We start from the raw sequence: 13,961 nt of genomic DNA, 5'->3' as shown, positions 1-13,961 counted from the left end.
GATAGATCTTGAGAAAACTCTAATTCGAAAAGATACATGCACCACTCTGTTCATAGCAGCATTATTTACAATAGCCAAGACATGGAAGCAACCTAAATGTCCATCGACAGAAGAATGGATAAAGAAGATGTGGTATATATACACAATGGAATATTACTCAGCCATGAAAAGAATGAAATAATGCCATTTGCAGAAACATGGATGGACCTAGAGATGATCACATTAAGTGAAGTAACTCAGACAAAGACAAATATTATATGATATCACTTAGATGCAGAACCTAAAAAAATGAAACAAATGAACTTATTTACAAAACAGAAATAGACTCACAGACATAGAAAACAAACTTACGGTTACCAAAAGGGATAGTAGGGGAGGGGAGATAAATTAGGAGGTTGGGATTAACATATACACACCACTATATATAAAATAGATAAACAGCAAGGACCTACTGTATAGCACAAGGAACTATACTCCATATCTTGTAATAACCTACAATGGAAAAGAATCTGAAAAAGAACATATATGACTGAATCACTTTGCTGTACACTTGAAACTAAGACAACATTGTAAATTAACTATATTTCAATTAAAAAGCTGATACAAAAAAAGATAGTCCACCTTAAAAAAAGTGGAGTACTTTTCTCTGCCCTTAATCTTGGGGTTCAACCATGTGCCTTGCTTTGGCCAATAAAATGTCTGCAGGTGGGAGGTGCTCAAAGACCTGAAGAGTGCTGGGGTGACTGGGCTTGCCCTCTTTTGTGCCCTGCCTTTCCATGGCAGGAATGCGTCTGGGTTGCCCACACATCCGAGAGGAGGATGAGAGAGACAGAAGCAGGGCAGAGCTACTGCAGGAAGCCCAGCCCGGATCAGCTGGTCCGCTCACCCAGCACAGGGATTTCTGTTTGAAGCCAATGAAATGGGGAGTTGCTTTGCGTTTGTTACACAGCGTTTTTTGGCAGTAGCTGATTACCTCTGCACTCAGAGATTTTGATGCAATAATCTGAGAATCTGTATTTAAACAAGGAATTAGATGATACACAACCAGCTTATGGGGAAAAAAATGCCTTAACCTCTCTGTCATTTCTTTATTTGCAAAAAGCAGAAATAACATCACCTGCTTCTTGATTTGAGAGGATTGAGTCTGTTCCTTGCCTGGACCACAGCGGGCTCTAAAGTGGCAGTTTCTTTCCGGACCTGTGCTCCTGTCACCGGCCACCCTACTTAGGGAGCCAGCAGAGGGAGCACAGGTGCCCTACACTCCTGGAAGAAGGTCACTGGTACACTCCCTCTCTGCTGTCACACTTACCCGTGGTCACTGGGAAGGCCAGAGAGATGATAAACTTGCAGGGCACAACGTGGGGCACATCCGAGTCGAAGGTGCTGGCAGGCCCTTCTGAGGACTCGCTGCTGCACTGGTGGCCAGTGGCCGACTCCTGGGCCCAGGCCCTAACCTTCAGGCTCTCCTCCACTTCACACTCGCTCCCGGACTGGTAAAAGCTGCCCATGGAGGACACGGCCCCCGTGCTCGCCTCGTCCTCATCCTCCCACTCACAGGCGTGCAGCCACATGCCGCAGGGCGGCCCACGCGGCCGGCACTCCCGGCTGCAAGGAAATAAAGGCACCGCCGTCACCACCACTGCTCCCAGGAGGGAAGCCCGGCCTGCCCCCTCCTCCCCCCCGTGCCTTGTCCTGTTCCGGGCTGACCAGCCAAGGCCTCAGACACTGCCTGGCACACAGCGGGCACTCAACAAAGATTAGATGAACCTCAGAGAATGGTGCCATCAGTAATCGTGATAATCAGCAAAGCCAGTGTCTCCAAATCGAGTCCCGTCCTCCCGGCCCCAGCTGTTCCTCCTTTCACGATCAAAGTTAATCATTGAGCACGTCTGGAATGCCTGCTCCAGGTGAGTGCAATTCCCCAAGAACCACAAGGGAGGGGGTGGGGGGGTGAGGGCCTCGGGTTAGCTGTGCCAAAGCACAATATGACCTTGGTTTGGGGACAGCACGCGAAAGAGCCTGGTGAGGCCAAGAAGGGCGAGGACCCCGAGGCAAGACCCGACCGAGCACTGAGTACTGGGCTCAGGGCACAAGCGCCCTCCATGGACGCCGCACGCCAGCAAACGCTAAGAAGGGGCTGCGCAGCTGGAGCGGGGGACGGGGCGGAGGGGGGGTACCTGCGGCACCTGTGAGCGGACGCGCTGGGCAGCCGCGTGGGCTCAGACGACGGCGTCGGTCAGCTCGCACAGCAGCTGCACAACCTCCTCACGGAGGAGGCTCCGAGGACCTGGTCTGCCCACCCGGGCAGGGCGGCCCGCGGGAGCCGCCTCGCCGGTATGTTTGGCGGTTGCTAGGAGACGCACGTGGCCACAGCCCAAGGGCGGGGCTCCTGGGGGCGGGGCTCCCAGCCTCCGCCGCTGGGCCCAGGTCAGGTGCCCAGACAAGGTCCGGCAAAGAGGTGTATACAAATGCAGAACCAGCTGCCTTCATGCCGTCAGTTATTCGCTTATCCACTCAGTCTTTTTTTTTTTTTTTTTTTTGATGTGGACCATTTTTTAAGTCTTTATTGAATGTTTTACAATACTGCTTTTTATGTTTTGGTTTTTTGTGTTTTTTTTGGCCGTGAGGCATGTGCCATCTTAGCTCCCCGACCAGGGATCGAACCCGCACCCCCTGCATTGGAAGGCGAAGTCTTAAGCACTGGACCGCCAGGGAAGCCCCCATTCAGTCTTTAAGGAATTCCTGCTCTGAACGTGAGCACCTATTATGCGCCTGAGCCTTACCTGCAGTACAGGGGAGAGGCGTTGCCAGCTCCCCACTGCAGCTCCATCAACGGGCCCCTCCCGTTCTTTGATGAAGGCAAAGGAAGCACCGGGCTCTGCCAACTCAGATGACCCGACCCCACCCCACCCCCCATCCCTCTCTGGCATAGACGCTCTGCTTCTGTCACTGACGTCCTTCAAATATGAGAATTCTTTTTAGTCATCATGAGCCCCAAACTCAGCGATGAGGAAACCGAGGCTTAGAGAGGTGAAGCGATTTGCCTGAGGTCACACAGGTATATGGCGGCACTGGATTGAAATGACTATTTGACGGACACCCTGCCCCCCACCCCCAGATGAGAGACCCCTAACTGCTGCTCCCGATGTAGAAGACCACAGACCACCAAAGGGGCTGCGGCGGAGGGACACATCGCAGAAGCGACTGTCCGGAGGGGTTGGGGCAGGCTTCACGGAGGAGGTGACAAAAGCCAAACTGTGGGGTTTGCCAGGCGAGGAAAGCAAGAGAAGGCATTCCAGGAAGAGGACACAGCATATGCAAAGGCCAAGCAGAGTGAAAACGTGTGGCAAGTTCAGGGAAGGTTTGATGAGGCTGGAGTGGTGCACGGGGGCCCCGGTACCAAGCCCCTGGGCAGTAGTTTGTTCAAGCGAATGGGCGCGGAATCTCCACACACACTCAGCTGTTGCAGAAACTGAGGCTCTGAGCTGAGACACAACCTACCCGTGGCCAAAGAGCAAAGCTGTGGATGCAAGCCCCCTGCCTCCCAGTGCCCACCTCCTTAGGCCGTCCCCAGGGGCTGGGGACAGTAGTCCAGTATTCCAGAATACTGCCCACTGACGGGGGCCCTCCGACATTCCTCAGGTTCGATCAGTCTAAAAAAACTGAACCTCAAGAACAGCTGTGAGGGGAGGTCTGCAAATGGCAGTGAGGTCCCCTGGGGAGAAGGACGCAAGCTTCACCACTGAGTGCCCTGTCCAGCAGCCTGCAGACTACCGTCCACAAGCAAGGAAGTACTAAAAAGACACCCAGGGCTGCAAGGGGAAAAGGCTACTAGGATACACCAGCTCCCAAAAGGCCCCATTAACAAGAGCCGGTCAGTGATACCACCCTCCCTGGGACAGACAGCAGGCCTGCTGCCCGTCAGGTGCCACCTGCTGCCTGTGGCTGGTTTTGCTCCAAAGGGTCCTTGACCACCTTGTTACCAAGGGCAGCAGCCAATCTCCCAGCCCCTCCTGTGGGGCGGCCCTGAACTCAGGCTTGAGAGGTCCTGGATGTGCATGAGAATCACCCAGGATCATGTCAAATCTTCAATCCTGAGGCTTCATTCCAGACCTGTGGAATTGATTCTCCAGAGGTGGGGCTTAGGAACCGGTGATAGATTGTATTTTCCAAACACCTCAATAGATTCCCTCCCACCCTCTCTTCTTACAGTGTGATGTCAACACTCTTCACATCCCATGGTGGGTCTAGTCCCCTCCCCCTTGAACCCAGACAGAACTTTGGGACCACCTCAGCCAACAGAGTAGGGTGGAAGTGACACTAGGTGACATCTGAAGCCAGGTCATACAAATTCCATGCGCTTCTGCCTTGTTCTTTGGGGTGCTCACTCTAGGAATCCAGCACCATGTTGTGAGGAGGCCCAAGCAGCCTCATGTAAAGGCCACGTGTAGATGCTCTGGCCAACAGCCGGCCGGGTTCCCGGCCAACTGCCAGCGTCACTGCCCAAAGTGTGAGAGCCAGACCTCAGGTGATTCCAGCCCCCAGCCTTTGAGTCACCTGGCTGACACCATGTGTAGCAGAAACCAGCTGTCCCCATCAAGCCCCCTGCAAATTGCAGATTTATCAGCAAAGTAAGTTACTGTTGTCCTAACCCACTAAGTTTGGGGATTATTTGTTGTGCAATAATAAATAACTGGAACAGAACCCTTGTTTGTTAAAGTCACCTCCACCAAGATCCCACTGCACAGCCAAGATGTGGAAACACTTCCCTGAGGGAGGTAGTGTCCAGGTCAAGAGCCGGGGCATCATGGGATGGAATGAGGGCAAAGGTGTGTCACCTGAGACTCAGGCACGAGGGGTGGGTCTACAACCTCCCCTCAGCAAAGACGGTGTCAGGGCTGGCAAAGTCAAAGGAAAGGAAAGGGGTTATTTGTTTCAATTGTCTATTGTTGCATAACAAACCACCCCAAAAACTTAGTGGATAAGACAACAGCCACTAGCTATTTCTCACAGTTCCATGGGTCAGCTGGGCGGTTCTTCACTGGTGGCCCCTGGGCTCACTCACCGGGTTATACTCATGTGGAGGGTCGACAGGGCCGGAAGGTCCAAGCTGGCCTGGCCCACGTGTCTGGCAGTTGGTGCCGTTGCCTAGGGCACCTCACTTCCTCTCCACGTGGCTCCTCATCTTCCACGAAGCGGCAGTGGCTTCCTCAGACGGGCTTCTCAGGGCAGGGTTCCAAGAGAACCAAGGTAGAAGCTGCAAGGCCTCTTGAGACCTAAGCTTAGAAACTAGCATGGCGTCACTTCCACCATAGTCCGTTGACCAGAGCAAGTCACAAGGGCCAGCCCAGACTCAAGGGGGTGAGGAATAGGACAGGAGGAAGGGCAAAGTCACATTGCAAAGGGGCACCCCGTGGAACGCAGCAATCTGAGGGCAATCTGTCCCCGCTTCCTTCTTCCTCCAGGGCAGTGGAGCGCCACAGCTCCCACGGCGCCCAGAGAGCTTTCTGAAGTTATCACAAGACTCTGGCAGCTGGAAGCATACACCCATCTTCTTCTTGCCATCCCTCTCTTAAGCAAAGCGCCACCCCCCACCTTATAACAACTTTACTGAGGTGTATTTTATATCATACGGTGCACCCATTTCAAGTGTATAATTCAATGATTTTTAGTAACTTCACCAAGTGGTGAAATCACCACCATAAATAAGTTTTAGAACAGTTTCATCTCCCTAATAAGATCCTTCCTGCACAAGTTTCACCCAAAAGTACTATAATTAATTATAATTAATCTCTGTTCCCACCCCAAGCTCTAGACAACCATTAATCTACTTTCCGTCTCTAAAAACGTGCCTTTTTATGAACATTTCCTATAAATGGAGCCATAAATCCATTTTGTCTATCCAGCCATCAGTTCATGGACATTAAGGTTGGACATTTAGACATTTATGAAGAATGCTGCTGAGGACATTCACATGACGGTCTCTGTGTGGACAGATGTTTTCGTTTCTCTTGAGTAGAGGCATCTAGCAGTGGGAGAGCTGGGTCACGTAGTATGCTACACTTAAGCATCAGGCTTTATGCTTATCTTTTACTGCCAAACTGTTCTCCAACGTGGCTGCACCATTTCACATTCCCACCAGCAACGTGTGAGGGTTCCTATTTCTCTACATCCTCAAAAACATTTATTGTCCGTCAGTTATTATCGCCATTCTTGTGAGGGCGAAATAGTCTTTCATTGAGGTTCTTCTTTGTATTTCCCTAATGCCTAATGGTACTGGGATCTTTTCTCATGCTTATTGGCCATCCATATATATTCTTTGGGGAAATGTCTGTCCCTGTCTTTCACCCATTTTTCGATTGGGTTGTTTGTCTTCTTCTTATTGAGCTGTCGGAGTTCTTTGTCAATTCTGAATACAAGGCCCGTATTGCGCATGTGTTTTGTCAAGATTTTCTCCCAGTCGCCTACTTGTCCGGTCATTTCTTAATGGCGCCTTTACCACTGCGCTTCGAAGTGCAAAAGTTCTGAATTTTGATGAGATCCAATGCATTGATTTTTTTTCTTTTTTTGGACCATGTGTTTGGTGTTGTATCTAAGAAATCTTTGCCTAACCCAGGCCCATTTTTAATAGAGAGAAGTCAAACTTGGCGTCTGAACACTAAGCAAATCCACTAACCAAGACTCCTAAAAATGTAAAAGCTTTGACACTAAAAATGATGGCTCTCGGAGAATCCCAGACACTCCAGGGGACTGTACAGAACGACACAAACTTTCTGAAAAACAGTTTGACAACATCAAGAGCTTATAAAATGTCCGCACTCTGGGCTTCCCTGGTGGTGCAGTGGTTGAGAATCTGCCTGCCAATGCAGGGGACATGGGTTCGATCACTGGTCCAGGAGGATCCCACATGCCGTGGAACAACTGGGCCCGTGAGCCGCAATTGCTGAGCCTGCGCGTCTGGAGCCTGTGCTCCGCAACAAGAGAGGCCGCGATAGTGAGAGGCCCGCGCACCGCAATGAAGAGTGGCCCCCGCTTGCCACAACTAGAGGAAGCCCTCGCACAGAAACGAAGACCCAACACAGCCATAAATAAATAAACAAACAAAAAAAAAAATGTCCGCACTCCTTGGCCCTGCAGTAAAGCACCCAGGAAACAGAGCCAACCGTTCACAGTGTTGTTTGAATGGAGAAAAACTGCAAACCACCACGATGTGCACCTACTGGGACGACAAAGCACCTCCCGGGTCAGTCCTAAGAGGCAGTGTGGACCAGCCTCTGAGAACAACGTTACGCAGGAATGGTAATGATGGCGGAGCCATTTAGGAAGATGCTTGATGTGCAAAGAAAGATCCCAACAGCAGCATTTCAACTCGTTTCTTTATGTCACATTGAAGGAGGTACAACTGACATCCTGTAAAATTCACCCTTTTAAGTGCTTTGACAGGTGTATACAGTCATGTAACTACCATCCCAATGAAGATATAGGATGTTTTCACCACCCCCAAAAGCTCTTTCATGCTTAAATGCATGGAAAACATCTGAAAACAAATACATCAAAAGAACCCTGTGTTCTTCTCTTGTTGGCACAAGGGGGGATGGTTTTTTTGCTTTTTAGCATTTTGCTGGGCTGTTTCTAGACACTGTGAACAATATACTATTTGGAATGGCTCAAACAATACTGAGCTGACTTCAGAAAAATCACTTCTCTCGGCTCTCCCCGACGCAGACACACACCCATCCCCCAGCTCAGACAAAAGCGCAGGAGACCTCTGAGTTTGCTCACTTCGAGCCTTAAACAAAAACCTTGTGGGTCCAACCGGGATGATTTCAGAGGCGCCTGGTAACACTGCCCGCAGACAGATGGGCCTGACAGCGCCCCATTATCAACCCGGACTCCCCTGCCCCCAAGGAGCTGCGGGGGGCAGAGGCCAGGCGATGGCTCCACGGCAAGATATTTAAAGTCTTTCTTTTCAATACTGACTGGCCCAGAAAAGTTCCTGTTCAAAGGATTCCTTCCGCAAAAGCCGTCGCCAGCTGCAGCAACGGGGGTAGTCTCCCCTGGGTCACCAGCTCTCAGCATTAACATGAAAATGAATCAGATTCATCTGCAGAGACGCGGCTCAAAAGTCCAGAGCCACAAGAGGGAGGGGATACGGGGATATACGTATATATAACGCTGCTTCACTTTGCTGTACAGCAGAAACTAACACAACTTTGTAAAGCATTTATACTCCCATAAAGATGTGGGGAAAAAAAAAAGTCCAGAGTCAAGTTCCAGCATCCCATTCTTTTTTTTTTTTTTTTCTTTTTAATTTGGCTGCACTGGGTCTTAGTTGCGGCACGTGGGATCTTCGTTGGCGCATGTGGGATCTTCAGTTGCGGCAGGCATGCGGGCTCTAGTTCCCCGACCAGGGATCGGACCTGGGACCCTGCACTGGGAGTGCAGAGTCTTAGCCACTGGACCACCAGGGAAGTCCCCAGAGTCATGTTCTAAGTGCAGACAGCAACGCCCCCCGCGGTGGGACTCCTGGCCTAGAAGTTTCTACGGTCCAGCTGGGAGTCCAATCAACCTAACATCTGGAGTCTCGCTGACTCCAGCATCTCTGGGCCCAGGGATGCCTGAATCCCAGGGATGCCAGCTACATGTAGTTTTCCTTCTAATGCAGTGTGTGCACATCTACAAATGACATAATTAGTGCCTACTTAATGCCAGGCCCTGTGCTGGGCATGGGGGTACCAGGTCTCTGGCCTTGTGAAGCTCAGCCCTCGTGGCAGGCCTGCAAATAAATGGCAATGTGGTACAATGCTGTTTCTTAAAATACAAGTTAAAAAGTACGTCTCACCTGTAGGCAAAGAAAGCGCATGGAGAGCCTCATACCACACTGTGCCTGGCAGCAGCTGCGGGCAGGCAGCTCAGAAGGGGGCTGGAGCTCTTCTCTCAGTGTCCCCGACACCAAGCCCGGCAGACAGACAGGCAAGCGTCCCTCCCCTCACGGCTGATAGTGCGTTACAGGGAGACAGACAGACGCACCAGGCAAGAGAGTCTGTTAGGGGCGCAAAGGGCTTGCAATGTCACCGAAGGCCTCACTGAGGGGCTGACGCTGGAGCAAGGGACTTGGAGGTGAGGGGGCGGGCTGTAAACATCTGGGGAAGCAGATGCAAAGGCCCTGAGGTGAGTTAGAAGAACGGCAAGGAGGTCAGTGAGGGAGGCATTGCGGGAGGTTACGGGGGACATGGGCGCCCACTGCACTGGGCCTTTAGTCCCTGAGAGAGGGAGATACGGTGGGTGCTGAGCGAAGGAGGGCGTCCTCTGGCTGTGGAGGACAGACGTAGGAATTCAGGGGCACTTCTTGGGAGAAGGCTGTTGTAATGATACAGGTGAGAGATGCTGGGGGTTTGGTCCAGGGCAGCAGTGGAGCAGGAAGAGGGGGGCAGATTGGGGGTGAGCTCTGAAGGTGCATGGCCTGACAGACCGGATGTGGGCGTGAAAGTGACAGAAGAACCCAAGACGGTAGGGATTTGCCGAGGGAGGCTGGAGGCCCCGCGAACTGAGATGGAGGTGATGGAGGGGAGGAGGGGAAGGAGTCCAGGACTGAGAACATCTGTATTCCTTTACCCATTGAGAAATACATGAATTACACTGCTGGTAGGAATGAAATGGTGCAACCACTTTGGAAAATGGCCTGGCAGGCCCTCAAAAGTTAAACATAAAACTACCACACAACCCAGCAATCTCACCCCTAGGTATATACCCAAGAAAAGTGAAAATATATGAACATACAAAAACTTCTGCATGAATGTTTACAGCAGCATTATTCATAACAGCCAAAAAGCGGAAACAACCCAAGCGTCCATCGACAGATGGAACGGATAAACAAAAGGTGGTCCATCCATACATGGAATATTACTCAACAATAAAAAGGAATGAAACTCATGCCAGCTACAACCTGGATGAAGCTGGAAAACATTATTGTTAATGTTCTCAAAAAGGAGCCAGTCACAAAAAGTTACATATTGTATAATTCTGTTTTATACACAATGTCCAGAATAGTCAAATCCATAGAAACAGAAAATAGTGGTTTCCTAGGGCTGGGGGTTGGAAGTGGAGGGTAGGAAACTGGAGCAGGGGGTGGGCTACCCAGTACAAGGTTTTTTTGGGGGGGGTGAGTGATCAGAATGTTCTAAAAATGAAATTGTGATGCTGGTTATATGCTCTATAAATATACCAGAAACCACTTATTAACATACCTTAAATAGGTGAACTTTGTGGTCTGTAAATGGCAAATAAAGTATGTCTTCTCCCTCCAAAAGAAAAAGAGAAAGGAAACAAACAAAAACAACTCCCTTGTCAAAAAGAGAGATGTTACACTGAAAGCCAACTCCTCTGAGCCCTGGAAATAACCACTGAATCCGTTTGTGAATCCCTCCATCTTTTTCTATGCGCTTACATACACATGTCCTCACAGAAGATATTTAGTACCATTTTGTGTGGGTGTGTTGTTATTGTCGCTTTTTCCACTCACCCTTTTGTGGTGACTCATCCCGGCTGCTGTACCAATGGGCAAAGTGTTGTCTCCAGTTTCTCACTATTATAAACAACGATGCAATGAACATCCTGTACACATGTGTTTTTTTTTGAGGCAGAAGCCAAGAATTGGAGTTGATGTAAAATTTTTTGTCAAATTGCTACCATTTTAATAATTTTTTTTAAATGCACATCCAAAATGGTTGGGGAGAAGCATCTAACTCCTCCCTGGCAGAGGTGTGTGGTGGGCAAAGTCTTCAAGAATGAGTAGAAATTTGCCAAATGGACAAAGTGCTTATTCTGGGGTACTGCAGCAGAGGAGATAGAATTTTAGTGCTTTTCAAATTCCAGGATTTAACATTTAAATTCCTAGAGCTGTACACAGGCCAGATTCTGCCCATCGTATAGCCAAGGTCAGTTGAAGAAATCTGCCTCTTGCTCCTGCGAGACTGGATGAGGGTTCCCAGAGCAGGTATGAGGTTAGAACATCTCTACGCCTCTCTTGTCAAAAAAAAAAAAAAAAAAAAAGGAAAAGCAGCCTTACATTCACCTGAGAGGCTGATTTTTCTTTCATCTTCCAGAAAGATGTTCTAAGGCACCAGAGGAAATGTTGGCCAAAGCCCCAGCTCAGAGATGGAATTCCGGTCACAGGGCCAATCCACTCCCCAGGCACAAACGGGTGTGAGGACGGAAGGCCACGGCTTTCCTACCCGCCCCCTCCCCACTTCAACACACACAGAGCTTAGAGAGCAAGGGTCCGGCTCAGATAGGTTTCTATCCAGCGGGATGGCCCTAACGCATCCCCTCACTTCTCGGAGCGGGGCTTTCCTCTGCTCTAGTTACCACGTGAGGCCCTTTGCACCAGCCCTGGTGGAGCGAGAAGCGGGTTTAGGAACCCAGTCGCTGAATTTAAGGGGAGGGGGGCTTCTCCGTACTTACGGGAGTAGAGTACAGTCTCAGCTAGCTCGCGGGGCTACCCTCGAAAGGTTTTCTGGCGAGAAGGGGTGGAGTGACGCGTGGGCGTGGACCAGACCAGGGGGCCACCGGACCAGGGGGCCACCCTCCAGCCCCTCCCCAGCTTCCTATTCCGAGCCCACCCCTTGCACCCGTCTCGGGGCACACTCTCTGCACAACGCAGCTGGGTGGAGAGTGGGGGAGTTGAAAGCAGACAGACCCGGGAATGGGAGGAAAAGAGGGGATGCCAGGAACGCCCCGGGAGTGATGAGGGGAGAAGAGTGCAGGGGTCACAGAGAGAAGCGAGATCAGGAGGGAGACCAGGCAGTGGTGGCCCTGCGGGGGTCTCGGGGCTCCTGGGTCCCCTAACCAAGCCCCCTCCAAGCCAACCCGGGTAAACACAGACGCCCTGCCAGGCCGCGCAGCTGCTGGACACGGCCCTCGGCGCCGCTCCAACCAGACCGCCACCGCTAAGCCCCTCCTTTCAAGAAACTCTGGGGCCGCCCCTGGAAGTGGCGGGGCGGAGGGACCCGAGGAGCGGCGCTCGGCGGCGATGGAGCCAAGCGGCCCGGGCACGGGGACCGGCGTGGAAGGCGCGGCGGGCGACCCGTACCAGCGACCAGCGCGGCGCACGCAGTGGCTGCTGAGCGCCCTGGCGCACCACTACGGACTGGACCGAGGCGTGGAGAACGAGATCGTGGTGCTGGCCACGGGCCTGGACCAGTATCTGCAGGAGGTCTTCCACCACCTGGACTGCCGAGGCGCCGGCCGCCTGCCCCGCGCCGACTTCCGCGCGCTCTGCGCGGTGCTGGGGCTGCGCGGCGAGGAGGCTGCCGCCACCTGGGAGGCCGCCGGGGATACAGCCGCGGGAGACACGAACTCCGGGGATGTGATCGCTGGGGTGGCCACCGCTGGGGACGCGGACGCGGAGGAGGAGGCGCGCCTGGCACTGCGCGCCGAGCCGCCTGAGCTCACCTTCCGCCAGTTCCACGCGCGCCTCTGCGGCTACTTCGGCACCCGCGCCGGGCCCCGTCTGCCCCGCGGCGCTCTCAGCGAGCACATCGAGACGCAGATCCGCCTGCGCCGCCCGCGCCGCCGCCGCCGAGCGCCCCGTACGCCCGGCCCCGACGGCGGCCCGGACAGCGAACGCCTGGCGCGCTTGGAGGAAGAAAACAGCAGCCTGCGCGAGCTGGTGGAGGACCTGCGGGCCGCGCTGCAGAGCAGTGACGCGCGCTGCCTAGCACTGCAGGTGCGCCCGGTCCCGGGGCGGAGGGTGATGACGGAATGGGGCGGGAGCGGGGGGCATTTGACAGCGGGCTGGCTGCAGAGCCCCTGCTGAGCAGAGGAAGAGGACGGGGAGAAGGGGCAGCCCTCCCCACTTGAGCCTACTTGCATCCTGTCCCTGGCCACCCCATTCCACTCCAACACACCCTAGTCCCCGCCCCTACTCACATCACCCGTCGCAGCCCCCCAAAACTCCAGTCCCTCCGAAAAAACCATTCCCCCGCCACACACACACACACAGCCCATCTCATCCTGCCTCTCTGACCCAGCCGTGGACCCTCGCAGGAAACAGTCTCACACACATACGCCTCCGGAGCTCTCCGCGGTGCCAGGATTCCAGGAGGCCTAGGAGATAAGGTGTGAGGAAGGCCTGTCCCCACCCTTAAGGAGCTAACGAGGTACATAGGCAGCTCGGCGCAGTCACTCAACGAACAGTGGAGGGCCTCCCTCAGGGCCAGGCCTGGTGTCCCGATGCTAGACAGTGTCACTGTCGACCAGGCAGTTCTGGCCACTCAGCGCTGCGGAGGGCAGGCACCGAGAGAGGCATGGGCGCAGCCCAGGCATCTGCAGTTCAGTCAACAAGCACTTGAGCGCTGTGCCCAGCCGTGTGTCAAAGGCCATGCGGGGGTGGGGGTCAGACGAGGACCAGACGGCCTCTGACCCAAGGGACCACAGGCCAGGAGGGAGCTGACGTTCTAGCAGCCCTGCCTGCCCCCCACACAGCCCGGGGTCACAGCCCTGAGGGGTAGAGAGAGGCCAGGGAGTGCACAGGGCTGCAAGGCACGGATTTCAGGGGCCACGGCCAGCGGGCATTGGAGAAGCCAAGTCCGGGGCGGGAAAGTACTGCCATTATGTGGAATAAGATCGTCCAAGATCATTAGTTCTCCAAGTATTTGCTGAGCACCTACTGTGTGCCAGGCCTATTTTAGGCGCCGGACGCCCAGCAGTGAACACGACAGAAGCAAACCGCACCCTCAAGGAGCCGGCTGCCTAGCAGCAGACAGCGGGGAGGGCCGCGAACGCCCATAGCGCGCTCCCCAGTCTACGGGCGGAGGAGCGCGGCGGAGCGGAGTGCCCCGAGGGCAGGAGCTGGGCAGAGAAGAGCGCAGGAGTTTGGGACTCACTCGAACTGTGCAAACAACAGAATATGGGCTTTGTGCCCCAGTGGCCCGCATCCATTAAAAGGGAATGACATGAGC

General features: G+C 53.2%; 2 protein-coding genes across 2 annotated transcripts in view; one reads left to right on the top strand and one right to left on the bottom strand.

The window, feature by feature from the left end:
* Positions 1-1,571, bottom strand: part of CFAP92 (cilia and flagella associated protein 92 (putative)) — a 71,880-nt gene extending 70,309 nt beyond the window's left edge. The window contains exon 1 of the mRNA XM_068557913.1: positions 1,310-1,571. Coding sequence (XP_068414014.1) covers positions 1,310-1,571 — 262 coding nt within the window. The remainder of the gene's footprint in view (positions 1-1,309) is intronic.
* A 10,460-nt stretch (positions 1,572-12,031) lies between these two features.
* EFCC1 (EF-hand and coiled-coil domain containing 1) overlaps positions 12,032-13,961 on the top strand; it is a 32,022-nt gene continuing 30,092 nt past the window's right edge. The window contains exon 1 of the mRNA XM_068559057.1: positions 12,032-12,727. Within this exon, the coding sequence (XP_068415158.1) occupies positions 12,032-12,727 (696 nt within the window). The remainder of the gene's footprint in view (positions 12,728-13,961) is intronic.

The sequence above is a fragment of the Eschrichtius robustus genome, chromosome 12 (genome assembly GCF_028021215.1).
Source record: "Eschrichtius robustus isolate mEscRob2 chromosome 12, mEscRob2.pri, whole genome shotgun sequence".
NCBI lineage: Eukaryota > Metazoa > Chordata > Mammalia > Artiodactyla > Eschrichtiidae > Eschrichtius > Eschrichtius robustus.
Note: the sequence above shows the minus strand (reverse complement) of the source record. Positions and strands in the feature narration are given on the sequence as shown.